Below are 27,895 nucleotides of genomic sequence, written 5' to 3'. Positions count from 1 at the left end.
CTCTCAGCGTTTGATTCGGAAAAATAAAATCAGCAAAAGCTAGATGCTCGAAAAATTAACGAGTTCCATGTATCTAACAATACATCATCTGGCGAAAGGAACGGGACAAAAGGGGATGGTTGAATGGCAAAACGAATAAAAAATGCAGTATTGGTCTAGTGGCCCAATTCGCGGATTTTTTTCTCGCTGCTATACAACAGGCGTACGTGTTGCAAATCGAAATTCTATCTCGAAACGATGCGTGGAAGAGTGCCATCGAGAAGTAGGGTGTCGGAGGGGGGTATGAACATCGTGTTCGATGCTGGGGGTATATCCAACGATATCTCGAACACGGCCCGTGTTCGACCCCCCTCGTGTGTTCCGACAAACACCAAATTCAACAGCAACCGTGCTGAAGGGTCTTTTTTTATACGTTGCAAACCTACCGTATGCAGGACGGAATAAACAACAGTGTGAACCAAATCTCTACGTTTTTCACAGAATAAAAAAAAGACTAAGTTAGGAGAATACACACAGCGTTTCTAAAAATGTATCATAACAAACCAATTAAAAAAGATTTTATTTAAAGGTTTGATAATCTGAGAATGACTTTAATTTCGATTACATATTTGAGGTCTCTCAGAAATTTGAGAATTTTTACAATCTGGAATTTTGGAATTCTGGAATTTGGTGATATTAATATCCTGATATTTCGAAATTTTAGAATTTTAGAAAGTTAAGAATTTGGAAATTCTGTAATGTAAGGAATCTGAAACGTTTAAATCTTAAGATTTCAGAATGGTGAAGATCCATATTTTTAGAAAAGTGTCAGTCCAGATTTTTAGGGAACCAGCCCAACCTGGCCCCTACATAGTTACGCCAATGGTTACAAGTTACAAGAGCTGAATCGTTCGACAATGTAACAGTGGATTTTTTTTTTCCTAGATCCAAAAAAAATTCAGCGATCATGCGCAGAAAAAAAAATGCATCCGAATCGTCGATATTCGTAAATTGCGCGAGAGACGGAATAATATGGATGCGACCCAGAAATTCTATTCCGCCTGGCCGTTGGTAGCCAGCGTGAGAATGTTATCGATAGAATTTCGAAGCGATCGGCAATTTACACACGCGTTCTGTATCGATTATTTCAAAATTAATTGAACGTAGGAACAGATGTACTGATTGCTCGTGTTAACGCTGCTCCTGGTTCACTCGTTGCAATATGGATGTAATTAATGAACGATAAAAGTCGACAAAAACTGGTATAATTCATTGGCAAAAATTAATTTATATTCCCGGGAATATTTCGTAACGATAATTATTTCTTAACAGTGTTGTTATTGATCGAGGTTTATTTCCTCGAGGTTTATGGTGCTAAATTCTTTTACATTTTTAAGACGTTTGATATAATGGGCTATGCAAACTTTAGCTTAAGAACTAACAATGTGTGAGGGTATTAATTAATTATTCAGCAAGTTTTAACGAGTAAAACAATAAGCCAACGAAACACGAACGTTGTCGAAGACTGTTAGCATTTTAATATATATGCAAGATATATTCTTAGATCTTTGAGAAAGAATATTAAAAATTCATAACCGAACAATTTTAACCACAACGTACCATAGAAATAAATAATGCAGTATTGAATTCCATTTTAATCAGCACTGTCAATCCATGCCTCCGAGGAAAGATATTAATCTGCAATAGAAACTTATAAAAATAATAAGTATTTTATAAAAATACTCCTTGTATCCATGTCAAATTCCTATATATTTAAGTTTCGAAATTATACGCGACACTAGTTTTACAAATTATAAAATGCAAAAACTCCCGAGAGCAGGATGCTCCATTATACGCAACGCTAATTCAATGAATATGAAACAGCAAAATCTTTAATAAAAAATGTGAACTATATTTTTCGCAACTCTGTTTACATCTCCCGAATTTTATAATAGTACAGCCAATTAAAGGCTGTACCTCAACAGGTAGACAGCTACGATACATGCCTTCTGGTCCACAACAGCTTCCACTGGATCATTTTTGGGCATTCGTTCATTTATATCACAACACTAATGCAAAAACCCGAATGTTCATTATCGCAACGCTAATTATTAAAAAATTCTGCAAATTATTTTTATTCGTAACATTATTTTTCACAGAAACATAATTAAAATTTAATAAATTACAATACTAAAATTCAAAATAATAATTTCAATCAACATTACAAAACAAAACTGTATCTTGAAGCAAAGTAAAAAGGAGCAAGCACGACATTCAATATTCGCAACTCTAATTTCAATCGCGATAAATGTTCGCAACACTACATTAATACATACCACGATTTGCCCAAAATCATGGAGGTCACGGGCCTCCTCTTCTCCTGAAATTATAAAACTACAACTACAAGCGAGCACAGTGACAAAGTAGTAACGATAATGATTTCCCATCCTTCTTTTCAAAAGGATGCAAAATCATTAGTAGTTCCCCTTTTCAATGGCAAATTTTACCGGGGCTCTTCGGCACATGGCCTTTTCTTTCTTCGGGCGGTCCGCCCAACTGAAACTTAACTCTAAATGATCGAAACTCTATAATCTCGACCGTGCACGACGACTGAGAAGTCGCCAATAATTTGAAAAATTGGACAGATAAAACTAAAACCGAACGGCGTACTGCGTTCGCGTCGATTATATTGTCAATTCTTCAAATATATTCCATGTACAGGTTGATCACACGAAATCGCGCCTACCCGACCAAGAGACTGTGACAACCTGTCCTGGCCCTACCTACTTACAATCTAGCACACACACACCAGAAAGTAAGCTACCTACCTACCTAACCCTATATTTAAAAAAAGGCAAAGTCTCATTCTCACAAAAACTCATTCCACGACTTTCAAACACTCCACCCGGGTGCAAAAGCCTAAACTAGGGAGAACGTCCCGGGACGCCTCCGTCACCCGAGCTACATCTCACAACACACTCTAAAATACGTACCATTTTTCACTGAAATCGTCTGGCAAGGCTAGCAATCATTGCGTATAATGATAATTAAAAATTCATTTAACTACTTTGATATAAAATATTTAATAGTAATGATAATATGGCAAAGGTAACAGTAATGGTAATAATAGTATTTGGTTTGTACATTTATCGTACTTCTTGTTGAATAAAATATTATTTCAATTAAAAGTTAAGTGAAAAAGTTATTAAACCGACGCAATCCCACTTCCTAACCACACACACACACACATGTGGAAATTACGTCGTGTTCGATATACTAACACAATGCCAGCCGCTTATTAATTATTATTCTTATAAACTAGGTCATCGTGCCCGTTGCCTCTACCCATCCAAGTAGCACCTGAGCACTTGAATGTGTTTTGGCAATAAACACGGAAATGGTTAAACCTGAAAATCCTCAACTAAAAAAGTGCATTAATATAAAAATATCTAACGAGCTTTTATTTCATCATTTTCAATTACTTGGTTCTTAATAAAGGTGATTCGATTTTGTAAATATAAAACTTTAAGAGAAAATATTGAAAAGGGAGATTTTAATTGAAATAAATTAATTGAAAAGAAAAGGACTTTTATTAAAAGCAAAATGACTCTAATCTTAAATTCTTTATAATAAAAAAAAATTTACTCTGAAAAATAAAAAAAGATTAAAACATTCTCAGGCGACTCCCTCCTCAGAGCAAATTTTCAAGAATAGGTACACAAAAGGTGTTCAAGCGTGTTGCTCTGACTTGGAAATCTACCCGCCGCGAAATGTCTTCTTGCACATGAATTGTTATACTTTTCACGAAAGTATAAGTAAGCTACTTCAATACAGAATAAATTAAACTTTAATACTGTTGCAAAATTCTCGAATTGTACTCGAATTAGCTCTATACTAAACATAATTAAGTCAATTAGATTTAGAACATTTAAAAATATTAATATACATATTTTTTATATATCCATTCAAATATACAGATTTAAAATAATATTTGTATTAATAAACGCGAAGTACAAGAAGACCTAGCCTGAACTAAGAAAATGAAACACAATAAAAGTGTTACTACTCATGAGTATAATCATACCCATGGTCACTATGCTCACCAAAACTACGTATACAACCAGTAACCCGTACCGATTCGGACCATTCGTCCTACGGTATGATTGGGCACTGGAGGAACCATAAAGCATGCAACTCACCGATAGTAGCAAAAATCTGCTTGCAACAGTCAAGTAGTAGGATGCTCAACAACCAGGTAGGAGGATGCCAACAACCAGGTAGGAGATTGCCATATAGAAGAAGAGGGAAGTCATCAAGAAGGTCATCTCGAATGTCATCAGGGAAGGTCCAGCAGCTTCAGCAAACTTGTGCAGTCTGTAACAAAATAAAAAATAAAAAACATTATTTAAGACAAAAATATACGAAATACTATTAAGTAATTATAAGAATGATTTGAATACAATTAATTTCGTTAATATATAATAAAAAAGGGGAATGAAAGTGACTTACCAGTTGTTCCCTGTATCCCCGTGTTTCAATTTGCCTCGTGGGGTATAGAGAGCGCTAGCTATTTCGAATCTGGCGTTTTCGCGCCATTCCTACTCTTCTCTCTCCCTCTTAATGCAATCTCATACTAAATACCTCTACAATATTACAATAAAAACACGGTGTCATAACTTAACATCGTTAAATTTATGTTTTCTACAAAATTTCATACAAAAATCAATATATGTATCATACAACATCGATATAACCACTTAACGAGGTTATGCATAGCATGCACGCGGAACGCAAGGGCAGAAATATTAATAAAATCATTGATTCTTCTTAATTCATGTAAAAATCTTATAAAATATAAAGTAAAGTACAGAAAGTATGGATACAAGAAATTCAGAAGAGATTAATGTAAATTAATGCAAAGTACTTACCTAAAAGTAGAAGAAGCTGTCAACACGTCCTGTCACAATAAGTGCCATAATCGATCCTTCGATCGATTAACAAAGATGGCGGCTTGAGGTTCAAATTCGACAGTTCTGATTCGCGGAAGAGACGACGACTCAGAAGGACGAAAAATAACCTGCAACAGAACTTATTAAGTTATTTATTGTGCTTAATTATTGATTGTCAATCAATTATTATCCTGATTATTAACTTATTTTGTTTTAAACAAACCTTTGTATAATGCGTTTGATGGTTATTTTATAATAAAATACTATGTTACACTCTATACTCTTCGAAAGTTCGAAGTGAACAGTGAATTATGGGGGCACCGTCCTTATATACTACCCCTGTCACGTGGTCATTGCCGATGTTTTGATTGGTCAACTGATCAACTAAAACTGTGAAAACTTAGCTGACCAATCAGAAGCCTTCGTTGGCTACTATAAAAGAAGTTCGTCTTAGAATGCAGATTAGTACCACTGTAACCTCACGAGGATATTATGTCGCAACTTTATTTGAAATAAATTTTTGAAAAATTACATGTTTTGTTCAAACTTTTTTACCTTTATATGAAATCTTTGTTATATTATTCAATTTGTAGACACCTTTAAAGGTTAATTCCCAAACACTGAAGGTAACTGATAGAAAAAATGAATAAACATTTTCCCAAAAATTTACAATTTCCTGCGTGATCGTAGCATCAAAAAGCGATCGGTTTCGGTGGGTTTGCACGGTGAAACAGTATAGGAAGAAGAAGATCCCCTATAAATTTGCAGAGAAGGGACACACTCTTTCGTATTCGCGTCGCAGCTTATCACGCGATGCAGATGCCAACGAGTCGTGGCTCGTAGCCGAACACTCGAACGCCTTATCTCGATCATAAGATTCGACTGGAAAGGTTTGTACATACGAATGACGTGTAGGTGACTCATATCGCTCTATGCAAAGTTATGCCGTCACGTCGCAACAGACGTGAGAGCATCGTCTCGCTTCCTACGAGGAAAAGTCCACGGAAGTTGGTGCAACGATAAATCTCTCCGCGACGTAGAGCACTCCTTCAAAGGCAATTTACTCGGTGTCTCGATAAACAGGAATTTAAACGTGCCGCGACACGATAAGCAAAGACTATCACGAAACTAATGTCGCATTCGAGGAAATTGCTATTCTTCTGTGTAACAAAATGATATTACCATCTTTTAATTAGTCTTTTCGTCTATCACGATTAAAATGATTTTTAAGTGTTATTAAGTTCTATACCTATATCCTTTATCCACCGTAAGTTTCTCGTATTTTGTTTCCCGCCCATTCTTTCTGCCTTCTTTTCTTTCCATCCCAGCAGCTTGTCTACCGCTTTCGCCGCTCCAGGCTCTTTCCAAAGCGCTAAATAGCAACCAAGATGGAAACTTAACGGTCTCGTTGAACTACCCTTATATTCCCTGGTCTAAACTTCGGAGAAATAAAAGCAGAGGAGAAACAGAGGATAAAGAATGGAAATGATCTCAATTGGAAATGAAGCCCGATAATGCTAATCTTGAATCGTAAATTTGAGAGGAAAGGAAACTTATGGATCTAGAAAATTCACTTATATGAAAGTGTAGAAATTAAATATGTATCTGAGCAAACATTTTTAAACGATAGTGTGCTCTTCAAAATCTAGTTGATCGCGAACGTCTTACGAAAATCAACAGAAGACGAAGTAAAACTGACGACGTAGAAGCAGCACCCGTCCTTCGGGAGAGCAGTAGAAACGGCGGGAAGAGCCGCGGGCGGATCATCCATGCAGGAAGTAGAATCCACCCCGCGAGGAATATCTGGATTTTCCTCCTCCTTCTTCCCCTCCTCTTCTTCCTGCTCTATCCCCCCGGTTTTCTTCGTTCGCTTAGGTTCTTCGTTAGCGGTTTCGAGGGTGAAGTACCGTGGAGTTAGCTAATTGGTTAAACGCCTCGGGCGGCTACTCCTGGAATCCATGAGATATCCAAAACCCTTCGACCTCTCTCCATATTTCCTCCGTTCAAACCTTTACCTCTCGTTCCGTATCTATATCCAAGTATCTGAAACGACACAAGGAAGAAGGAGGTGTAACTCTATGTATATATATGTACTTCAAGATTACGGAATCGCATTTTCAGTGTTCGAATGGAAAAGCCGGAAAAGGGTAGAAAGAACATTTCCGTCGAGTTTATCGTAAAAGTTTTCGCCGGTTGTCCGAGGATAAGGACAAAATCTAGAGATCTCGCCCGGCGACAATAAGGACGACTTCTCTAAGACGATATCCAACGATCGTAATATAGTGCCACCGATTCTTATGGCGAGAATCGCTGCGAGATATTGGTCGACTAATTTTAACGTTTACTTCGCCTGGTTAGATATTTCACAGAATCTCTAGTAACCAGCGAATTTTATTGTAGAAATTAATGTATATTAAAATGATAGGTCAATCAATATTGAATTTTAAGGAAATATTTGCTCCTAGCTTTCTTGCTTTTAAGGATCTAGTTGATCTGTACGTTAATTATGGTATAAGTTTCATTTTTATTTTTATGCGTTTTATTTCATATCGATGCCCACGCGCTCTTTGAAAATAGTACTACCATTGCTATCTAGCGGTGAAGTATAAAATTAATGAAATAGGAGATTGCGCTTTTTCGCAAAATAAGTGATATTTATGCTACAATAGAACCATTGAAACATTCAATGATCCTAATGTAGCTCAAAAAATGGCATTACACTTTGTTTAAAGCCCTTATAACGAAAATGAAATAACAGTGTCTGAGGCATAAAAGCGCTATAGCCATCTATTGTGGAACATTCGGTACTAATATAACTAAATCCTCCTTAGTTTCCCACAAATATTTAAATTTTTTAACTTTCTGGAGTTAGTAAAACATTCTGGATCGTTAGTACGAATCAAATAATGCCCCATCATTTTGAAAAATCACAAATTCAACTAGGGTTTCTAACAAAGTAATACCAACAACCATACAAGAAAGTACCAAGATCTGATCCCAAGTAGGCATCAGTATATGTATATTCCAAGTTGAAAGAAATACCAAGTAAAAACATAAACTTGAGTTAGTTTTCGCATCATTCATGTGATATGTAAAATATTTCCACTTTTTTTTATTGTGTATTTGAATTACGGTCATTGTATTACGTAATTTGTGACCATTTATCGTTATTTTATACACATCAGTTATGAAACTGAACAAATCAACCTTTGTTATTGTCTTCCTTTTAAGTGTACTCATTACTGAAGGTATAACAATAGTTTAATTATTGAACAAAGAGTATGATCAATGCGAATCGATGTATTTACCATGTACAATTATATTTTTAGGGGAGAGTTTATACTGTTACAGATGTAACAGTAATCAACCTGGGTGTGGCACTCCTTTGAATTGGTTATGGTACTGGGGAGAAACTTGCCCAGAATATGACGATAAATGTGTAAAAATTATAGAAAAGAAAGAAGGTAAAACCAGGGAATAAGGATATTTTGTTAATATTTTAATGTTCAGTGTGTAATTATATTTTCTGAATATATTTCAGCTGAGACTGTGATAACACGTGAGTGTCTAAGCTCTGTACGTGGTTTTAGGACAGACATTCCAGCTGATAGATATGAAGGCTGTAGACCAGCTGCCAAAGATGTTAGATTGGGACATTACGTAAATAATTCCATTTTCCAACTAGATATTCATAGGGAGTACTATGATGAAGTAACATGGTGTTTCTGTTACTTTGATCATAGATGTAATACTGCTGCCAGTATTACAATTTCAACACTATTATTATTTATAGGTATTGCTATACAATTTGCATCATAGGACATTATGAAAATATCAAATACTTACATTTCAGGTTTACTTAAATTCATTTGCATACATTGAATCCGTGAAATTTATCTCAAGTTTCTCTGCTGTATTAACTTAATACATTTCATGTTTATATACAGGATGTTTTGACCTGGTGCTGAGAATTTGTCAAAATTTCTGTTTTAAAAGACCGGCACTGTAAAAATGCACCACCTGGTGTTGGAAAAGAGTACTGAAAAAAAGAAAAAATTTTGCGCTCCCTATCGGCAGAATTAAAAAGCTCATTTTTGACATCAAACAATAGATAGCGCGACGTATTTTTTTAATTTAAAGAAATTTTGATGAAATGCCACCCGGTCAAAAACACACTGTATAGTGTAAATAAGCAGTTTAAGAATTGTTGTGTTACCAAATAATTCATGTAAAACAACACTCTCATTCAGATCTGCAACAAAAACATCACTAACATTTCTGCAAATGACTTAGAAGCTATATATGTAGTTAAAAACTTATGCTTAGAGAAATGATATTCCGTCCAAAAGATCTTTAGAAATTAAAGTATTACTATTTTTGTATAATTAAACAGTATCATGTAAGTTCTGTTGAAAGATTTGTATGCAGTGCAGGTCATTTAACATATAAATGAATATAATTATTGTACAGTTTATACTGTTTTATTGAACATAATTATATTTTAACACGTCGCGCACTGTCGTCCATTTTCAAAGAAACATTTTTTAATTTTATATCAAATACTAACTGTTAGATTTTATTTCTTTTTATCACAAATGTACAATGAATTATATTAAAGTTTTAATAAAAACTGTTTTTGTATATACAATTTATTCTGTTTTCCTATAATTATGTACTAACCTAAGGGATAATAAATACCAAGAATTATATAAAAACAATACTTTTATTACAAAACACTATGACAAATTAATCTTAAATACAACAGATAAAAAAACAAGAGTTTTCTTATAAGTCTATTAAGATATGAAATTGAATAACCTAAGGTATGAGCTTATAGGAACAAAAAATTGAAAAAGAAAAAAAACTAAAACACAACTTTCTCAACTTAAATGGAATGAATAAAAATGGTAGAAGTTAATATAAAAGGGATGAAGTGAGAAAATACTGTTTATGAAGATGAAATATGTGTGCTGCTAAAATGCAACCAATTTTAAATGAATAAGTATCTTCTTAAGCAGCCTTGACTGTATGCTCCTTCTGTCCTCTTTGTTGTGCTGGAGTCTTTGGGGGTGAAGGTTTCTCATTCTGTTGTACTTCATTTGATTTTGCATCCTCCCTCAGGGCAGGCTGTCCTGTGGCTTGGATTTTGATAACTCTTTCATTCTTTGACTCCGGTTCCTTCCTTGGAGCAGTGACTGTTAACACTCCATCAGATGACAAACTGGATTGAATTTGATCAATATCACACTGTTCAGGTACTAGGTATTTTCGTACAAATTGTCTGGAAATCCAGCCGTGCTCGTCTTGCTTCTCTTCGTGTTTTCCCTCGATAATTACATTCTTTCCCACAACTTTAACAGTCACTTCCTCTGGAGCAAACTGCTGAACATCCAGTGTGACTTGGAATTTGTTCCTGTCGGCTTGTACCGTTGATGTTCCACTAGTTTTGCGTTCTAAGGCTCTCTCGTAGGGCTGGAATCTTCGGAGTCCCCGGCGACGAGGTCTGAGTACCATAACTTCCGGGTCGTACGGAACCAAAGTTGTAGGCAAATCCTCAGGACTCAAAGGTAATCCAAAATTTTGATCGAACAGGCGATGAGGTCTATCCAGACCCTCCCACCAATTGGAGAATAGCATCGGTATAAGAGACATTCTTCTTTTATTCTTTAACCTCCAGCAAAATATGAATTTGTTGGAACAAAGTTTGTTGTCTCTTTCACTTGGAGTTCGTAATTCACTTCTTGAATAGTTCAATGCACGATGATCTCGTACACTTTCACACTTGAAATGCACCAAGAGTTTTGCAACAGTAAAACGCCACTTCAAGAGCTTGCTTCGATTTTACTTGCAATGGCCGCTGCGCGCGGGTATATATTGCTTTCGTCCAGGAACGTAGTGGGGGTATTAGTAAACGGTAGCATATAGAATTTTCCCGAAATCGAGCTTTCGAGATATGCAATGCAAAATTCAAAATAACGAGCAAATATGATCATTCATAACATATGGAATGGAAAAGCAAGATTCTAGAAAGTACAAAGATTCAGGATATGTGTCACTTGATCAAAATATCAATGCTATTTCAGAGAATAATGGAAATGCACTCATCAGACTCTGTTTGTCATGGCAGTTGCAAAAAACGCGCGAATATCTAGCCGGCTTGTCTGAATAACATTTTGAATTTTCTGTGTAACATATAACAATTTAATGTAAAATTTAGTTTAGTCGAAGTTTAATCTTGTATAATACCTCTTCTTTATGTAATGAAATGCTATTTTTATGTTCTGATAGTACTTAAAATAATGTATTATTATCAAATATAATTTTCCTAGAATATTGAAAAAAAAAACATAATACAAAATATATACATATGTATGTGTTGCTTAAAAATGAAATGTCTTAAAAATTGTATTCAATAAAAAATTTGTTAGATCTAGCTTAAATTTTTAATTTGTTTTGAAAATGGAACTTAGTTATGTTTATGATATTTACAGATAAATGTTGATATATTATTTATATCATATTTTATACAACATGAATAACGATTAAAGTTTTTATTTTATATTGTTTTTTAAGATTTAGTGGATGTATACATACATACATACATTTTATACTAGAAAATTCAGGGCGCGGAAATGACTAGAAACTTTAAAATCTGGAACAGTAAAGCTATAGAAAATGAGATTAGAACTGTACATATGAATATTCTTTAATTTAAGCGCTTTATTGTAGTAAAATAATGTTGGATATTACATATTGAAACACATTATTAAATTGTCATACAATTAATAAAACATTTAATTTAACTTAAATTTACACGTTAGAATTCAAAAACTATCATTCTAAAGATAACTGAAATAATTCATGTAAACATAAATTAAAAACATTTTTTATATTTAGCAATACAAACATGCTTTGCTTTCACAAAGCTAAACGACCTTTCCACCTTCTGCTGTAAATAAAATCAAATTACCTACATTAGAGGGTAATTGGCTACATTATTTCAATCAGAAAATTTAAAATAACAAATCGCGAATAAAACTCATTTCAGAAGAGTTAAAATAATGCAATTTCTAAAGGATCATTAAAAAAATTATAATATAACCCTATAAAATTTACCAAAACAAACCCAAAGAAGGCTCTGGAAAAAAATAAAATTCAGCAGAATCGGTTATAAATAATATATAAACGTATTCGCCTAGGTTCACATTGGTTAATTATACACATAAACAGAGGATAATTGAAATAAAATTGCGTACATACGTGAGCCGGCGATTCAACGTTTCCTCGATAGCCGCTCGATTCTCGAAACTTCGCGAGGCGTCGAGACCTGCGCGAGCTCGCACATAAATACGAGCGGTGGGGACCATAGCAGGCAGTACTTGGATAGCAACCAACGAGTGAAGATCGCAAAACTTGAGCGAGTTTCACGCGAATTCTACAAAGCGCCTACGGTTAAATACGTTATATTCAAATTCATTAAGTAAGAAGATCAAGAAGTAAAAATCATGTCTCTGGTACCATTGCTGTTCTCTGACTGGTGGGAGGATTTGGAACGCCCGCACCGGCTCCTGGACCAAAACTTCGGCTTGGGCCTCTATCCGGAACAACTGTTGTCACCGAGCCGCATGGATCATTATCTTCCACCCAGAAGACGAGCTTCCTACTACAGACCATGGGCTGATCTACTTCGCACCAACGAAACGGGTACGTCCACCGTCCAGGCTGATAAGGACAAGTTCCAGGTAGTGCTCGACGTCCAACAGTTCGAGCCTAATGAGATCGACGTGAAAGTCGTCGATAAGTACGTAATGGTTTCTGCGAAACACGAAGAGAAGCGTGATGAACACGGCTGGATCTCCCGTCAGTTCATGAGAAAATACCTGATACCTGAACAGTGCGACGTGGACCAAGTTCAGTCGAAGCTGTCATCCGACGGTGTACTCACAATCACCGCACCTAGAAAGGACCAGCCAAAGCTTGAAAACGAGCGAACCGTCAAGATCGAACATACCGGCAAACCGGCAATCCAGAGCAAACCTGTGAAACAGCAGCAGAAGCAGGGCGGCGAGGAGAAGAAAGAAGAGAAGAAGTGAAGGAGAAATGTACTTTTTCTGCCATTTATAATATTCCTATTCGCTATAGTCGTTCATTGTTTAATCACAATTTAAAATTTTATATTATATTACATAGTATTGTATGTTACATTAAAGTTTAGCGAACGTTCATGATAGAGTATATATGTACTTATAAGTTGTCATTTGCGTTTCATAACTCATCGTTTAGTTTCCATTAGAGAGTATGTATGTATATATATTCTCTGCCAGTATGAGACTTTGAAGACTTTAATGTATGGTCATTTTTTAATGTTAATAAATTTCTAAGTAAAAAAATTTTAATGTCTTGAATTGAATCCTTCGTATTCTTCCTAATCTCCCTATACATCCATACTTTAACGATAAGTCATAGTTCTTTAAATTTTGTTTTCAAACTCGTTCTTTTCGTAGGATTCAAATTATTTACTCGAAATTTTGTAGGATTCAAATTATTTTTCATTTGCTTTCTGAGATTATATCATTCCTATAGAATAGTTGAGTTGTAATTTGCAGCTATTAGTTCATGGAATTGCACATTATATAACTAACTTTGACGCGGTACGAATAGATTGCGATTTTATCTCTGTAAAAATTGCCTGATAATACGGTTTAAATTACACGTTGAGAAATCTAATCGTCAGTACGGTAATCAATGCATTTTTCAAATTGCAAAGGGTTTTGACGAGAAGATCCAAAGCAGCCGGCGTAATTCATTACGGATCCTCTTCTATCTCAAAGACTCAATCTATAAAATATTCAAACATATGTAATATCGATAATGGAAAACATTATTTTCACAATATATTTTATTTAACCTCAATGTGACAACTGACATCATACATCCAAGAGACAGCTGAGATTTGTTTATTGCTTTAATTCCTTGTATTCTATAAAATGAAGAAACATTTTGGTATTGAACTTTGATAAAAACTTCAAATTATTAACACAAAATCTTTAAGTTACGTAATTCAATTTTCTTTTAATCAGAACCGAAAATTTGGGTGTTGTCAGCGATTTTGAAGCTCTCGATCTAAAAATTATTCAGTCATAAAAGGTTATATAGCAGTAGACAAATATTCTTTTTACGACGTATTTTATTTAATTCGTACAAATTCATTGTTCAAAACTTAAAAATATAAAAATTATCCATAGACGTACACTATGTCTATATACACTATAAAGGAACACGAGAAAAACAGATGAAAATACTAAATTACATAAGTAAGACGCACACAACTAATTTTTATGCGCTCTGTTTTAATTTCTGAGGTTCCTGCTGTTCCTGTTCCTCTGACGATTTCCCTGTTTTCTCTATTTTAATAATTTTCTCTTTTTTATTTTCAATGGCTTCTGGTTTCCTTGGTGCTACTATCGTTAAAACACCATCCGAAGACAAACTACTCGTTGCCTTTTCAGGATCGCATTGTTCCGGTACCAGGTACTTCCTCACGAAGTGCCTCGAAATCATACCGTGATCATCTTGCTTCTCTTCGTGTTTTCCTATAAAAGAAATACAATAAAAATCAGTCTTCCATTCTACATACACGATATTCACAAAAAAAACCACGCGTATCTAATTACAATAATCTTGTTAGAATTTTTATTTTAAAATGTTTTATTACTTACCTTCTACGACAATATAATTGTCAACAACCTTCACGTTAACCTCTTCGGGTTTGAACTGTTGCACATCGAGTATTATTCGAAATTTGTCTTTGTCGTCTTTTAATACCGACCATCCAGCATTCTTTTCTTCACGTTCCAATTCTAACAAAGGTTGGAACGCATAGGAATACGGGAACATACGAAATGGCGACGATCTCTCGAAGAAAGACTCGATGAACTGATCCGGTCGCAACTGTCTACCAAAATGTTGATTAACCAACCGATGTGGTCGTTCCAAAGTCTCCCACCAGTGAGAGAATAGTTTTGGAATCAACGTCGTTCCTCGTCTCATTTTGTTTGCTTTCTTTTTCTTTCAAAAATCCTTAAAAGCACGGGTTTGCCGGCAAGAACACGCAAACGATGTTCACCCCTCGCCAATTCTCTGTATACTGGCGCGCAGCCGGCAATGCAATTCCTATATATAGTACACGGGAACTTCGACCACGCGCATTCTCGAATCGTCGCTTTTAGTTTCTTGAATGATCTAGAATGCTCTAAAAGTCTTCCAGAATTTTCTGATGAATATACGTACATATACATATATACATAAATGTCATTGAATATAATTATTCATTATACATATAACAGAAGAGAGGGAAATTTGAAATTTTACCGCCGCGCATTTTCTGCTAATATACGTTCCTTTTTATACCTCACGGAAATCTATTCAGATTTTAGAAATATATTTAAATAAATAATTTCTATGAAATTGCAAAATTATATCAGCCTAATTACTAGCTAAAACCTAACAATGTTTTTTGGAAATAGAAATATTAATCAGTCAACTGAATTTAACACATCACATATAAAAATTTATTATGCACTGGCAATTTTTTATACAGTAAAGTAAAAATTGTGTATAGATAGTATAATATGTATAAAACTACTATTACAGATTTCTCTGCATTTATTATAAATGAGTCTTTTTTATTTTTTCTGTCAAATATATGTTAAGTTTTATTATAATTTCAAGGTGTCGTGAGTTCGTTCAATACTGTCTGAGCTTTGTATCGACGTTTTCGTGTACGCCGGACGATACGTTGGCTTCGTGCAACGTCTGACAAACGTTTGTACCCAGCAGAGTTTCGTTTCTCCTACGTTTACTATATTTACTAATACACTTGTTTTGGATGCTCTGATAATTAACGATAACGTTCAAACTTTCAAGTCGTACATTATATTAGCATTATCTGAGAAATTCATGAAGCGTACCGATAAAATAATTGCTTTATTCATTTATTGAATTATAATTTATCGTTTTCTGATAACAAGTTATGTCAAATGAGGTACAATAACACCATAATACAAAACAGCACAGGGAAACAATAATTTTTTTTAGTTTCCTAAGCTTCTGAGACATTTGTCATAATTATTTATGTTTTGTTTTAATTGATTGAATAAATGTTTCTTTAATAAATATTAACAACGTTCTGGTGTAGTTAATGGGCTGGAAGAAATGGACAATGGTTTCTGCGTGTTTATCCCGAATCAAAACTACGTATAATGACGGGTCGTCCTCCATGCTGGACGACACGTAATCGCTAAAGGGGTACGGAAACTGATACAGAAACTGCAACAAGTTATCTGCAGTTGATTTAAAAGTCTGTCTGCCGCAGTGACAGTAATCTGCTTTATGCGACACAATCTCCTCGATTATCCAAATACCGTGTTCCTTCGACTAAAATTAGGTAGCCAATTTTCAAATGAAAGTCTTTCATATCTAAAAAAAAGTCTAAAACTTATAAAATAAAAATGAAAATGAAAAAAAATAAAATTGAATTTAAATTGACGCCATTTCAGCGGCCTTCCCATCAGTTGGTTAAATGTACCGATACAACATTTTAATTTTCCGGGTATGATTCAGATAAAGCGTGGGAAAAATATAAATGTGTAAAATTTATGAAAGAATGAATTAAAGAAACAGAACAACAACCAATTGCGTTGGTCAGTTCCCAGGTTCGGTTAGAAGCGACTGTTTCGATTCCCGGGTATTTTGCATTCCGCTTATGTCACAGATCTGCGAACCCCCCGTCTGACAATGAGAGGAGAAGGGTATGGGAAGGTTACTACGCATTTCAGCGCTATTCGATATTTTTATTTAGAGAGCAGAGACGACGTAGTAACCCTGAAGGGTACCCAGTCGAGCGATAAAAAATGGAACAATTCACATGTCTGTTACGACTTAAAATCCTCCAAATGAATTCATATTTTAATGAAAATAATCTTCCACATAATATTATGATACATTGATCTATGCATTTTTTATAGTAATAATACCAGTCTTTTGTTTATATAAAAATTTAACTTATAGTGATAGTACACTGTACTATAATAAACTACATATACCTATCTTCTTTCATTATGTTTTTCATAACAAATTTCACCGGTGCATCTGTTACGCATAAAGCAATACATTACCCACAGATAAACTTCTATTTTCTACATGATTATCATTAAATAAATAGTCGCAAACAGTATGCAAGAAAAATAAACTTATCACGGATTAGAGCTCGTCTCAGAAGGTGTGATAGATTGTTGGTATTTGGCTGTGGATGTACGGATCTGTTTTTCTTCGTTTATTCGATTGAATGACATGTCATTTGAATAATGTTCGTTTATCCTGTAAAGAAAGGGGGGCTGAGACAACGCCTCGCAATTACGTGGCTCTGTTTTGTTTAATTTGTGATGGTCTCTTTTTATTAGGTGCCAGTTGTGATACGAATGCGAATCAACTCTGTTACCATTGACTTATCTCTACGTGTAAATGATTCACCAACGCGCAGTCGCAAGATACAGAATTGATCCATTTGGAAAAATCGCGAAATTTCGAGAAGGAGAATTTGCTAGAACGTTCGATATTGATAGTTTACATAAGACCCGAGGAATATGAAAGTTTTTAGATGTTGACGATAAACTATAACGCTCGAAGTGTTCTATTCTTATTAAAAAAAAAAAAAAAATACACTTCTTTATAATATAAACAACATAAATGAAACGATATTGTTTCGGGTTAAATAAAGCTTGGTTCCTATTTATTTATTTCCAGGTCATTGAGGTCGTCTATAATAGGCTACGTTAATTAAAAAATATAATTAAAAGGTAATATGCCTGTGGTGTGAAAAAACACTTTCGAAAATTCCAGATTGTAGTAGAATGTTCCACTCTTTTGAGCTGGTAGCAGTCTATATTGATTCTTTTTTCATTCCTATGTATACTATATGTATAAAAATATGAATCATAAACAGTTACGTTTGCGTTACGTTAACGAAATTATTTAATATCTTAGATTTTATGCAAGAATTTTATAAAAATTTTTAACAAGATTATTGATCACTATATTGTTTATAAGAAGGAATCTTCTAATTTTACAATTTTTTTATAATAAATGAGAAATATGAAATATTATATGTTAAATTCATTAAAATTTTTTTAATTTGAATTAAAATTATAAAATTACCAATTTAAATTAATAAGTAAGAGGAATGTATAAAAATTGTAACTTAATTGCATTATTTAAATTATTCAAGCGCGAATAGTATTGAAACACGTCAATTTAGGCCTCGAATTCGTTTTATAACGCTCTTTTCTAAATACAGAATAACACACCAATAGTGTTAGCCATCAGAATATTTATAAATCAAATTTAACAATCGCAAAAACGACCCCGAACCTGAAATAACACAATAAAAGAAACAAGAGTACGGTATAAAAATTAAAAACAAGTGTATAAACTATCAGTTAAAAATAATAACTAAGCCGTTGATAAGATACTTTAATTAATAATTCAACAATTTTTCAAAGTGAAACAAATTCCAGAAGATTCAATCGGCTTGACGGACAGGTTCATAGATGTGTGTAGAACGTGCTCGAAGCGCAAAACATGCAAGCGATTCGATTCGAGCAATCGTTAGGAAAATTGGTCGATATTGCAGGGAATAGAGAAAAACAAGAACGTTAATTATTCAGTCGTTCAATTGACTACCATGTCTAAATACGTGGAGGCAAAACATGTCGATGACATTTTCGTTTTAGTCCGGTAACTTCTCGAAAGCCATCGATATAGATAATGTCCCACTACACAGAAAGCCGGGCTACATAAATAGCCGTCGGTGAGGGCAAAGCTACAGTTGCAATCGAGACAGCGAACCAGATATTTTCAAAGCGAATTCTGTGAGTGTTGTTTTTTCAACGTATCCTCTGTATATTTCATCTGAGTACTAAAGTTAAAGTATTTTTCTGAAAATTGAGTATATTCAACGATCGCAAGATGTCAATTCTACCGTTGTTGTTCTCTGCATGGTGGGCGGATTTGGAACGTCCCCATCGGCTGATGGATCAAAATTTCGGCATGGGGCTCTTTCCTGAACAACTACTCTTCCCCAGCACGATAGATAGGTTCTATCCGGGAAGCAAAGCCACTGATATTTACTACAGACCATTGAACGAACTCCTCCGTCGAGGTGAGAGTGGTGCATCGACCATAATGGCTGATAAGGACACCTTCAAGGTCATCCTTGATGTCCAGCAATTCAAACCGGAAGAGATTAACGTGAAGCTGGTCGATCGATTTATTGTCGTGGAGGCGAAACACGAAGAGAAGAGGGACGAGCATGGTTTCATCTCCAGACAGTTCGTCAGGAAATACCTGTTACCAGAACAGGTTGATGAAAACCAACTGGCCTCCAATATATCCTCCGACGGAATTTTGACAATCACAGCGCCGTTGAAGAAGACTGAAGGAAAGCCGAACGAGAGGACGATCAAAATAGAGTTCACCGGGAAACCTGCCATTCGAGGAGAGACGACGACGACAACACCACTAACAACAGCAACAGGAGAAACTGTCACGACCGAGAAACCAGCGACAGAAAATGAAGAAGTGACGGTGGAAAACGCACTTGACGAGAACCCTGAGAATAAATAAGAGTTGATCTCTTTTGTTCCTTCTATGGTTCCTATATTTTTTGTATTTTGTACAGACTTCTTGTATAATCTTATTCTATACAGCGTTTTACTGTAATTATTGTTCAAAGAACTGAATAATGTATACTCTGTAAAAATTGTAAAGTCTTGTTATAAGTACTTTTCTCTGTTTTTTAATAAAAAAAAGTGCGTTAAAAATTAACCTTGGTGTATATTAGATCTTGGTCGTTCCCTAACTTTAGTGATAAGAGTAGTTATTTTTAAATTTCGCGGCTTGAAGGTGGCATGAAATTCAAAGATTAATTTTATCAAAGTCCAAATATTAAATTTCTACATTCATTGCATTTATTCTGTCTTGCTTTTTGTGTAATCTTATATTAGTTTCATACTTGACGAACCGGATTTGCTACGATGAGATACGCTGACATGCAATTTAGGCTTCCTTTAGTTAAGAAAAAGTATAAGGGCAGAAGTACATCCAGTATTTAACTTGTTTACCCATGAATCTTCGCATGGGAAGACAAATGTTCTGGTTAGGCTTTCCTTAAACATTTTTCCCTGGATACTGGATTCTTCCCGGATCAAAGACAGCTGGTGAAAGATTCCCCTCCTTACATTTACCTTTACTTTAAACAGCTGAGTTTATATGTTACACTACAAAAAATATCGTGTGTTCATTCTGAAACCTCATTGTTCTTTTTTATCACTGGCATCATTTTTGTCATCCATGATAAGCCAAGTGACTATAACTTATATTAATAAAGTTATTTACAGAATTTTAAACATCAGCATCGTTTTGTGGGGTTAATATTAGGTCGTCTGGAACCAGGGTCTTCAAAGCAGCCTTACTCCAACGTAATCGCATTCCAATGCAATTACATTATGTGTAACGTTAATATTTGTGTTAATTCACGTCAGTCGTACATCCACGTTATCGATTACGTGTTGCGTGCAGATATGAACCTTCTAGAAACTCTCTTTCTAGAAAGCATTCTATTCGTTTTTTTATTTTCTGAGCGAACAGACTTGTTTTATTCAAATTATATTTACAAAACACAACTAAAATTGATTCAAAATTAATTTTTTATTAATGGATACTGATAGCTTTCCCTAAAATATATGAATTTGTAATAGTAGATTAGCAAATGATATCTTTTTATTATTTGACCGAATACTACTCCAAATAATTCTGAAGATAAATAGAAAAAAATGTTAAAAGTCCGAATTTTCTGGTGGATTCAAGAAATTTCCTTTTGCGCCTGCTTACATAGTTTTCTAGATGCTCAACCGTTCGATTGGAGCGCCTCCTGTTAAATGCTACGGTCGTGTACGAAAGCACATCAGTGCATTCAAGGCAGTTGCATTGGCAATAACCGGTGCTTTCTAACAAAAGTTCGTTGTGCCATTTTAAAGTAATAAGATCCACTAAACAACGTATCAGATCTAACAATCCCAATAACGAAATCAATTAATCATTTTCAGAACCTTCAGTTATCAAGATGTCTCTTCTACCTTTGCTGTTCTCTAACTGGTGGGAAGAGCTGGAATGTCCTCATCGTGTGATGGATCAAGATTTTGGCATTAACATCAATCCCGAATCTTTGCTACCGAGAGCGATGCAACTACACAGCCTATCTCCACGGGGTGGTAAGGGAATGAAAAAACATCCTATGGCGTATTACAGACCATGGAGTCAACTATTGCATCAAGGTAAAGGTGGTGGTGCATCGACCGTGATCGCCGACAAGGACAGTTACCGGGTGGACCTGGACGTGCAGCAATTCGCGCCAGAAGAGATCAATGTGAAAGTCGTCGACCATTTTGTGATTGTCGAGGGGAAGCACGAGGAGAAGCAGGACGAGCATGGCTGGATTTCCAGACAGTTCACGAGACGATACATGGTGCCCGAACAATGCGACATCGACCAGGTATCGTCGAAGCTCTCCTCGGACGGTGTTCTCTCGATCATCGTGCCCCGTAAACCGAAAACAGTTCCTGAAGGCGAGAGAGTGATTAACATCGAGCATACCGGCAAGCCGGCTGTATGCCAGGCCGAGAACGAGGAGAAGAAACCAGAGAATGCTGAGTCGGGAACGACTGAGTAAAAATCGAGTTCCTCGTAATTCCAACATCTTATAACCTTTCTAATTCTTGCATTATTATACACACACATTTTGTGGCACTTATTGCGAGTATTTATTGGATGTGATATTCCTAAAGGAAACGCCTTCCAAATGTATGCTTAGCTATACATTACTTGTATCCACGTAAAAACGCACCATTATGGTGGATCGACTAATGTTTCTCGAATTTATTCGATACCTGTGGTATCATATACTATTTCCTTTAGTTTCACCTTCATATCGAATAAATATTAATTTGCTTTATGTATTACTTTGTACGTTTCATTACTGATTTTTTTTTTAAATAAATGGATCATAGAATTTAAAACATATTTGTATTTGTTTTTTTTCATAATACCCGATGTACATATCTTGTTTTAGTTAATACGATTCAAATGATTTTGTTTAATAAATTATATGATCTAGATAGTGTAATGTATACATATATAACAATACTGCTAGATAAAATGTAAAAATTCAAATATTATTGCTTATAAAGGAAATAGCAGTTTGTTAATTATAAAAGGAGTATAATTTCATTTGCATATATTTGAAAAAATGAAAATATAATAAATATAGGTTCGACTTTCATTACGAGCACAAAATTGATAATTGCTGATTCACTAAAAATACTTATGAATAATTCTAATTTTAAATGTATCTGTTACTTTGTTTACTGATAATAAATTATTTTTGTAGTAAAATTTTTTTTTTAGATAAACCCAGTATCACAGTACAAATTATTTTTTGAAATAAATTGTGATTGTATATATCTGTAAGTTCAATAAATTAATATACAAGTGCAGATACTTTATTTTTTCTATGCTTTATAAACATAAATTTACCGTAGAAACAATTATTTAACAAGTATGAAAACCCCTTTATGTATGGATACATGTATTGGTTTGGTGCATTAACCCGCATATGCATGAACGAGAATGAACTCTACCTTGACCTGAACGAGCTATATTCATGCACAATTTATTCATAAGCAACTACTTTGTTTTCTTTAATTAAGAAAGATACATGTTATACGTTGTGTAACATATTACGTACAGAAATTGTATCAAAAGCATAGTAAATGAATACTGCATGGTCCTGAACACGAAGAAAGACAACCAGTCTCAGAACCAGATACCCCAGATGTAAACCATCGCGAACTAAAGAACTTGTTTCTTTCACGTGTATACAATATAGGGTGTCCCAAGCAGCTGAACCAAATAACTTTAAAACGGTAAAAGATAGACCAAAATTTTGCGAGACAAAATTAAATGAAAATATGTATTTCTCTATACGTTAATTGAAGCGTATTTTAATTCTCTACAAGAAATTACTATGGTACCTGAAACGAAAATTCATTAATTAAAATTATATCTTAAGGAGAGACCTCTAATTTCTCCCTGTCTCTCCCTAAGATATCTTTTTAACTAATTAATTTTTGATTAAAGTATCTTAATACCTTTTTATGGAAAATAAAAATACGCTTCGATTGACATATCGAAAAGTACACACTCCCATTTAAAGAAACTAAATTGACCTTGAAATATTTGGAACGCCTCCACTTCCGGAGCCGTCACACGCGTCATATGATGCTCTATTCGACGTCATTTAATTTTATCTGAATAAAATCTTATTATCTTCTATCATTTTAGAGTTATAACTTTCCCTAATTATATGAAACATCTTTTTGACCCTTCAAACCCAATTGAAATATTAAATGAAAAAATGAGAGATCGTCGGCTTTGTTTGGGAACACGTTAACGGCTATCGTAGGTTATAGCGTGTTCGATTAAACGACTTTGTTTACGTCAAGTTGCGCAGGTCTGAGGATACACAGAACTGATCTTTGGTACAAAAAAGACAGCTGTATTCAAGGACAATTCTGGTGTTTTCCAGGGTGTTCTCGAACACGAGGCACTGGTGCCCCCACCACCCAACCTAGTGCGCAACGAATCCCTATAAAGCGAACTGCGTTGGTTGTTGGAGGTTGATTCACGTGTGAACGATATAACGGTACGGCTGAACAATCGGTTGCAGAGAAGTTTGCGATTTATACGTATTGCATAATATACTTTTACTCTATAAATAGAGTCACTGATCTAGTAATCTAATAGTAAACGAGCAAATTCAATTAGAGTTCGTATTACGTGTCTGTGAATTGTCATCAAGAACTGTTCCGATGTCGTTGATACCGATGTTGTTTTCTGACTGGTGGGAAGACCTCGACCGACCTCACCGTCTATGGGATCAACATTTTGGCACGGTGTTGGATCCTGGAGATCTTCTGGATTGGGACCCGTTCCTCGATACCGAAGTTCTTCTCTACCGACCACCACCTCCACAGCCTAGAAGAGGAAAAAGACGTTATCATCCATTCTTCAAGGGCAGACGACAAGGACGCGGTACATCCACTGTACAGGCTGACAAAGATAAGTTTCAAGTAACTTTGGACGTGTCACAATTTGCACCTGAGGAGATTAACGTTAAAGTAGTAGATCAAAACGTTGTAATCGAGGCTAAGCACCCTGAAAAAGAGGACGAACACGGCTGGGTTTCCAGACGGTTCGTCAGAAAGTACATAGTACCATCGCAGTGCGATATTAACCAGGTAGAGTCGCATTTGTCGTCCGATGGTATTTTAACAATTACTGTCCCCAGGAAAGAACCTGTAAAATCTAAACCAGTTGAAAAGATAATTAAGATTCAATACACGGGTAAACCAGCTTTAACCAACTCCTCGGAGGCTCAACAAAACGATACGTCCGAGCCACAACAAAACGATGAACAGTCTCAGCAACGGGGACAACAGCAGCAACAGCAGCAGCAGCAACCTCAGCGTGGAAGAAAAGGCACTGTTAAAGCTGCATAAAATTAACATTAATCATCATCCTTCATCATAATTATTCTCATTTTTGTTGTCACTGTAAACATAGTTTATAGTGTTGTAAATGTTGTACAGTATGTGCCAGTACAAACAATACAATAAACTTTTGTATTACTGTTTTGTTTCTAATAAATAAACTATTCTTTTGATTGAAAATAAAAATTGTTTATTATTCCCCCTTCTAATTTTGTATTCCTTTTATTTTCTCGTACTAACATAAAAAGATGCTGATAATCAGAATTTGTTATCAAAGTAAAAATGAAAGAAAATGACTAATTGCAATTTTAAATGTTTTATTTTTACATGTTCAACAATAGATTATTTTTTTGAGAATCCATAGTATGTAAAAATAAGAAAGAATAGTGACAGAAAGCTAAATGTCAAAATCCCGAGCACGTGACGCCGACCGGATGCCGCCATGAAAATAGTTTAATAGTATTACTGATAACATAGATTATTGAGAAAATTATGTTCAGAAGCATTTGTAATATACTCTACAAAATTACTGTAATAATTTTCATGTTATAAATAGTATATGACACTATGATTAGTAAATATTAGAATAAGAAATTATCAAAGTCACGAGTACATAGCATGAACTGTCAAAATTTTAAAAGTAAAAGATTTTAATCATATCAATAAGTAGATTATATTAGCCCAATTTGTCCTGTTCCTTATAGTAAACACTTCGGTTTGCACCTAGAAGTGTCTAGAATTGTTCAGAGTACGTTGACCGATGCGATAAAGCATATGGGCTTGCAGCCAACCATGAGTAAGCTGACAAACTTGGATGCGCCGAAAAGGATCTATTTTACGTTCTGCAGAAATAGAACAGTGTGAATGCATTACGTATAAATAGAATTTGCACTCCAGACACGAGTCATAAGCATGTATTTAGTAAATACGGCTGGGTTGGGTTTAAAGGGAGTTATTTGACCTAGCGAGAGGAAAATCAATACTCAATGGCTTCCCTTTGAGAAAGGTCTAGAAAGGGATGTTAGTCAACGACAACCGCTACCCGGTCTAAATATAACTTGAACATTCGTGAAAGCGCCAAAAATTCGATCAAAATGTTATATTACTTTGTTGGCAGTAATTTTGGATGAATTTGTAACATTCGAATTTAATCAATAAAGAAAACAATTAAAAATAAATTATATTTGAATCTATGAAACTTGATGCGTATTTAATTACATTGTTTCATGCCTTTTTTTTAAATAGTAATAGGATACTTAGAAAGCAATATAAGAGAAGAAAATAGTCTGTTGAATAAAGTGATATTTGTATGTAGACTTTCACAAAGATATTTATAAACTCATATGATAATTTTAAAGATTTATATTCCACAACAGTTTTAAATGAATACTGCATTGTTTTTTAAATGGATCGTTTCGACACACCGTCTAGTAATTCATCTTAAAATGTTTTGAGACGTACATTTATCTTCGACGTTTAGCAATGTTTTCGTTCACATAAGTTTTTGAACAGTCCCAGAATTATTAATAAACAAACATGATGTATCTAATGAGTAAAAAAAATTCTTCGTGGCAGATTCTAGAAAAATACAGAACTTTTTCAAACCGGCACAAATCCGTCAGGGATTAAGTTTTTTTATTTAACTATAGTTATTATAGTGGAATTTAATAATAAAGAAAATTATGTTCAATTTTGTGCAAAAGGTGTTAATCATTCTTTATCTTATTAATTATTTATATCTTTTTCTGATGTAACAGAAATATTTCTGGAAAATCAATAAATGAACATCGCAAACGTATTTCTTACGATTCTTGTCGATGGTATGGACGATAAGAGAAGTAAATGTGTGATAAAATAATCAATTTTCAAAACACAAGATAAATTTAAGTAATTATAACATTTTTTATATGGAGCAGTATGACTAAGAAATTTGTAAACACATTGATCACAATACGAATCTACGTATCATAAAAGTTCTAGAAGCGACGCGTATTCGAGCCTTTTCGTATGAGAAACGTTTCGTGCAGCTAAGCAAAAAATAACAGTAATAAGAAACCCGAATGGTATTTTTTGTCTTGTCAAGAACATTTAAAAATAAAGTGCAGATCTGTCAAAATAAATTCGACGCTTCTAGACGATATGCACTAGCTACGCCTACTAAACAGCGTTTGCGTAGTAAAAACTTCCGCTTGATTTTCAAACTGTTGATAGATAGGTCCAATTATAGGATGCAATTTTAAGATAAAATTGCCGGTGAGTCATGTGCATGCTTGAAAATTTGCTTTAGTTTAAATAAAACAACGAATTTTCTCGAATATGTTCACCGATTTAGAATGTTCTGGATCCTCCACCTACCACTGGCCGGTACGGTATAAATACGCGCGCCACGACAGTCAGCAATAGTGTGTCTCACAAAGCGAAGTGAAGAAGATTTTCTGAGCGGGAAGGCGAAATATCAAACCGAACTTGCTCTGCGAGTATATAATTCAAAGTTTTCGAGAAGTAATCAGTAAATAAAATAGTAATCCAAGGAAACATGTCTTTGGTACCATTGTTGTTCTCTGACTGGTGGGAGGATTTGGACCGCCCTCACCGACTTTGCGATCAGAACTTTGGTTTGGGCCTATATCCTGAACAACTGCGAACTCCTTCCATCCTGGACCAGCTGGACCGAAGATTCTTCAGAACACCTCTGCTTTACTACAGACCATGGGGTGAACTCCTGAGGAACACCGAAGGAGGCGGCACATCCACCGTGCAGGCGGACAAGGATAAATTCCAAGTAATTCTGGATGTACAACAATTCAAACCTGAGGAAATCAACGTTAAAGTCGTCGACAAATGCGTCGTCGTCGAGGGCAAACACGAGGAGAAGCAGGACGAACACGGTTGGATTTCGAGGCAGTTCGTCAGGAAGTACATGATTCCTGAACAATGCAATATCGACCAGGTGTCGTCTTCTTTGTCTTCTGATGGTGTACTTACGATCACAGCACCTAGAAAAGACAAAGCGATTCAGCAGAACGAGAGAGTCGTCAGCATCGAACAAACCGGTAAACCTGCGCTGAAAGAAGCGGGGGAGAAGGAGAAGAAATAAGTTACTGAACTAAATATTGTATTTAGTTGTAAATTTGAACCTCGTACTTTGTGTTCCTGTTTCATAGTCCGCTCTCCTACTTGTTAATACTTTTCCTCCTGTAATTTTCTTTTTGTACAATAATTTAAGCGCATTTTAAAAAAAATCAATGTTTAAATAAACGTAATTTCTTATATTTTTCTTTTAATAATCCCTACCCTTTTAGC

General features: G+C 34.8%; 8 protein-coding genes and 1 long non-coding RNA gene across 12 annotated transcripts; 6 read left to right on the top strand and 3 right to left on the bottom strand.

The window, feature by feature from the left end:
- Positions 1-1,595: 1,595 nt before the first annotated feature.
- LOC123987668 lies at positions 1,596-5,045 on the bottom strand. 2 transcript variants are annotated; one of them, XR_006829288.1, is made up of 4 exons: positions 4,908-5,045; positions 4,489-4,622; positions 4,179-4,353; positions 1,596-1,677 (listed from the first exon to the last, which is right to left on the bottom strand). It is a non-coding gene; the product is annotated as an uncharacterized LOC123987668 (long non-coding RNA). The 2 variants fall into 2 exon arrangements; XR_006829287.1 differs by lacking the exon at positions 1,596-1,677 and having other exon boundaries at positions 3,918-4,353.
- A 2,875-nt stretch (positions 5,046-7,920) lies between these two features.
- LOC114882058 lies at positions 7,921-9,576 on the top strand. The gene is made up of 3 exons (XM_029198941.2): positions 7,921-8,176; positions 8,258-8,392; positions 8,470-9,576. Exons 1-3 carry the CDS (start codon positions 8,116-8,118, stop codon positions 8,745-8,747), a joined length of 474 nt encoding a protein of 157 aa, XP_029054774.1. The 5' UTR covers positions 7,921-8,115; the 3' UTR covers positions 8,748-9,576.
- Positions 9,577-9,632: 56 nt separating this feature from the next.
- On the bottom strand, positions 9,633-10,801 carry LOC114882048 (protein lethal(2)essential for life-like). The gene has a single exon (XM_029198930.2). It carries the CDS (start codon positions 10,578-10,580, stop codon positions 9,939-9,941), a length of 642 nt encoding a protein of 213 aa, XP_029054763.1. The 5' UTR covers positions 10,581-10,801; the 3' UTR covers positions 9,633-9,938.
- A 1,486-nt stretch (positions 10,802-12,287) lies between these two features.
- Positions 12,288-13,293, top strand: LOC114882053 (protein lethal(2)essential for life-like). The gene has a single exon (XM_029198934.2). It carries the CDS (start codon positions 12,434-12,436, stop codon positions 13,019-13,021), a length of 588 nt encoding a protein of 195 aa, XP_029054767.1. The 5' UTR covers positions 12,288-12,433; the 3' UTR covers positions 13,022-13,293.
- An 804-nt stretch (positions 13,294-14,097) lies between these two features.
- On the bottom strand, positions 14,098-15,095 carry LOC114881695 (protein lethal(2)essential for life-like). The gene is made up of 2 exons (XM_029198539.2): positions 14,648-15,095; positions 14,098-14,521 (listed from the first exon to the last, which is right to left on the bottom strand). The coding sequence occupies exons 1-2, from the start codon at positions 14,976-14,978 to the stop codon at positions 14,265-14,267; spliced, it is 588 nt and encodes a 195-aa protein (XP_029054372.1). The 5' UTR covers positions 14,979-15,095; the 3' UTR covers positions 14,098-14,264.
- Positions 15,096-18,823: 3,728 nt separating this feature from the next.
- LOC114881747 (protein lethal(2)essential for life-like) lies at positions 18,824-19,811 on the top strand. Its single transcript, XM_029198604.2, has one exon. The coding sequence runs from the start codon at positions 18,954-18,956 to the stop codon at positions 19,608-19,610; it is 657 nt and encodes a 218-aa protein (XP_029054437.2). The 5' UTR covers positions 18,824-18,953; the 3' UTR covers positions 19,611-19,811.
- Positions 19,812-20,918: 1,107 nt separating this feature from the next.
- On the top strand, positions 20,919-22,064 carry LOC114881713 (protein lethal(2)essential for life-like). Of its 3 annotated transcripts, XM_029198567.2 has the most exons (3): positions 20,936-21,021; positions 21,092-21,256; positions 21,320-22,064. In XM_029198567.2, the coding sequence occupies exons 2-3, from the start codon at positions 21,109-21,111 to the stop codon at positions 21,712-21,714; spliced, it is 543 nt and encodes a 180-aa protein (XP_029054400.1). In that variant the 5' UTR covers positions 20,936-21,021; positions 21,092-21,108; the 3' UTR covers positions 21,715-22,064. The 3 variants fall into 3 exon arrangements, with proteins under 3 accessions (XP_029054397.1, XP_029054400.1, XP_029054392.1); XM_029198564.2 differs by having other exon boundaries at positions 20,919-21,001; positions 21,092-22,064; XM_029198559.2 differs by having other exon boundaries at positions 21,092-22,064.
- A 1,602-nt stretch (positions 22,065-23,666) lies between these two features.
- On the top strand, positions 23,667-24,778 carry LOC114881754 (protein lethal(2)essential for life-like). Its single transcript, XM_029198614.2, has one exon. It carries the CDS (start codon positions 23,912-23,914, stop codon positions 24,599-24,601), a length of 690 nt encoding a protein of 229 aa, XP_029054447.2. The 5' UTR covers positions 23,667-23,911; the 3' UTR covers positions 24,602-24,778.
- Positions 24,779-26,967: 2,189 nt separating this feature from the next.
- LOC114881707 (protein lethal(2)essential for life-like) lies at positions 26,968-27,864 on the top strand. Its single transcript, XM_029198556.2, has one exon. The coding sequence runs from the start codon at positions 27,129-27,131 to the stop codon at positions 27,687-27,689; it is 561 nt and encodes a 186-aa protein (XP_029054389.1). The 5' UTR covers positions 26,968-27,128; the 3' UTR covers positions 27,690-27,864.
- Positions 27,865-27,895: the final 31 nt, after the last annotated feature.

The sequence above is a fragment of the Osmia bicornis genome, chromosome 1, assembly GCF_907164935.1.
Source record: "Osmia bicornis bicornis chromosome 1, iOsmBic2.1, whole genome shotgun sequence".
Taxonomy (NCBI): domain Eukaryota; kingdom Metazoa; phylum Arthropoda; class Insecta; order Hymenoptera; family Megachilidae; genus Osmia; species Osmia bicornis.
Note: the sequence above shows the minus strand (reverse complement) of the source record. Positions and strands in the feature narration are given on the sequence as shown.

Bases quoted from the DNA above. Each gene is read 5' to 3' on its own strand.
- LOC114881747 (XM_029198604.2), top strand. From the start codon at position 18,954: ATGTCAATTCTACCGTTGTTGTTCTCTGCATGGTGGGCGGATTTGGAA.
- LOC114882053 (XM_029198934.2), top strand. From the start codon at position 12,434: ATGTCTCTGGTACCATTGCTGTTCTCTGACTGGTGGGAGGATTTGGAA.
- LOC114881695 (XM_029198539.2), bottom strand. From the start codon at position 14,978: ATGAGACGAGGAACGACGTTGATTCCAAAACTATTCTCTCACTGGTGG. The intron at 14,522-14,647 runs GTAAGTAATAAA...TTTCTTTTATAG, and splicing joins CAATTATATTGTCGTAGAAG to GAAAACACGAAGAGAAGCAA.
- LOC114881713 (XM_029198564.2), top strand. From the start codon at position 21,109: ATGTCTCTTCTACCTTTGCTGTTCTCTAACTGGTGGGAAGAGCTGGAA.
- LOC114882058 (XM_029198941.2), top strand. From the start codon at position 8,116: ATGAAACTGAACAAATCAACCTTTGTTATTGTCTTCCTTTTAAGTGTA. The intron at 8,177-8,257 runs GTATAACAATAG...TTATATTTTTAG, and splicing joins AAGTGTACTCATTACTGAAG to GGGAGAGTTTATACTGTTAC. The intron at 8,393-8,469 runs GTAAAACCAGGG...AATATATTTCAG, and splicing joins AATTATAGAAAAGAAAGAAG to CTGAGACTGTGATAACACGT.
- LOC114881707 (XM_029198556.2), top strand. From the start codon at position 27,129: ATGTCTTTGGTACCATTGTTGTTCTCTGACTGGTGGGAGGATTTGGAC.
- LOC114882048 (XM_029198930.2), bottom strand. From the start codon at position 10,580: ATGTCTCTTATACCGATGCTATTCTCCAATTGGTGGGAGGGTCTGGAT.
- LOC114881754 (XM_029198614.2), top strand. From the start codon at position 23,912: ATGTCGTTGATACCGATGTTGTTTTCTGACTGGTGGGAAGACCTCGAC.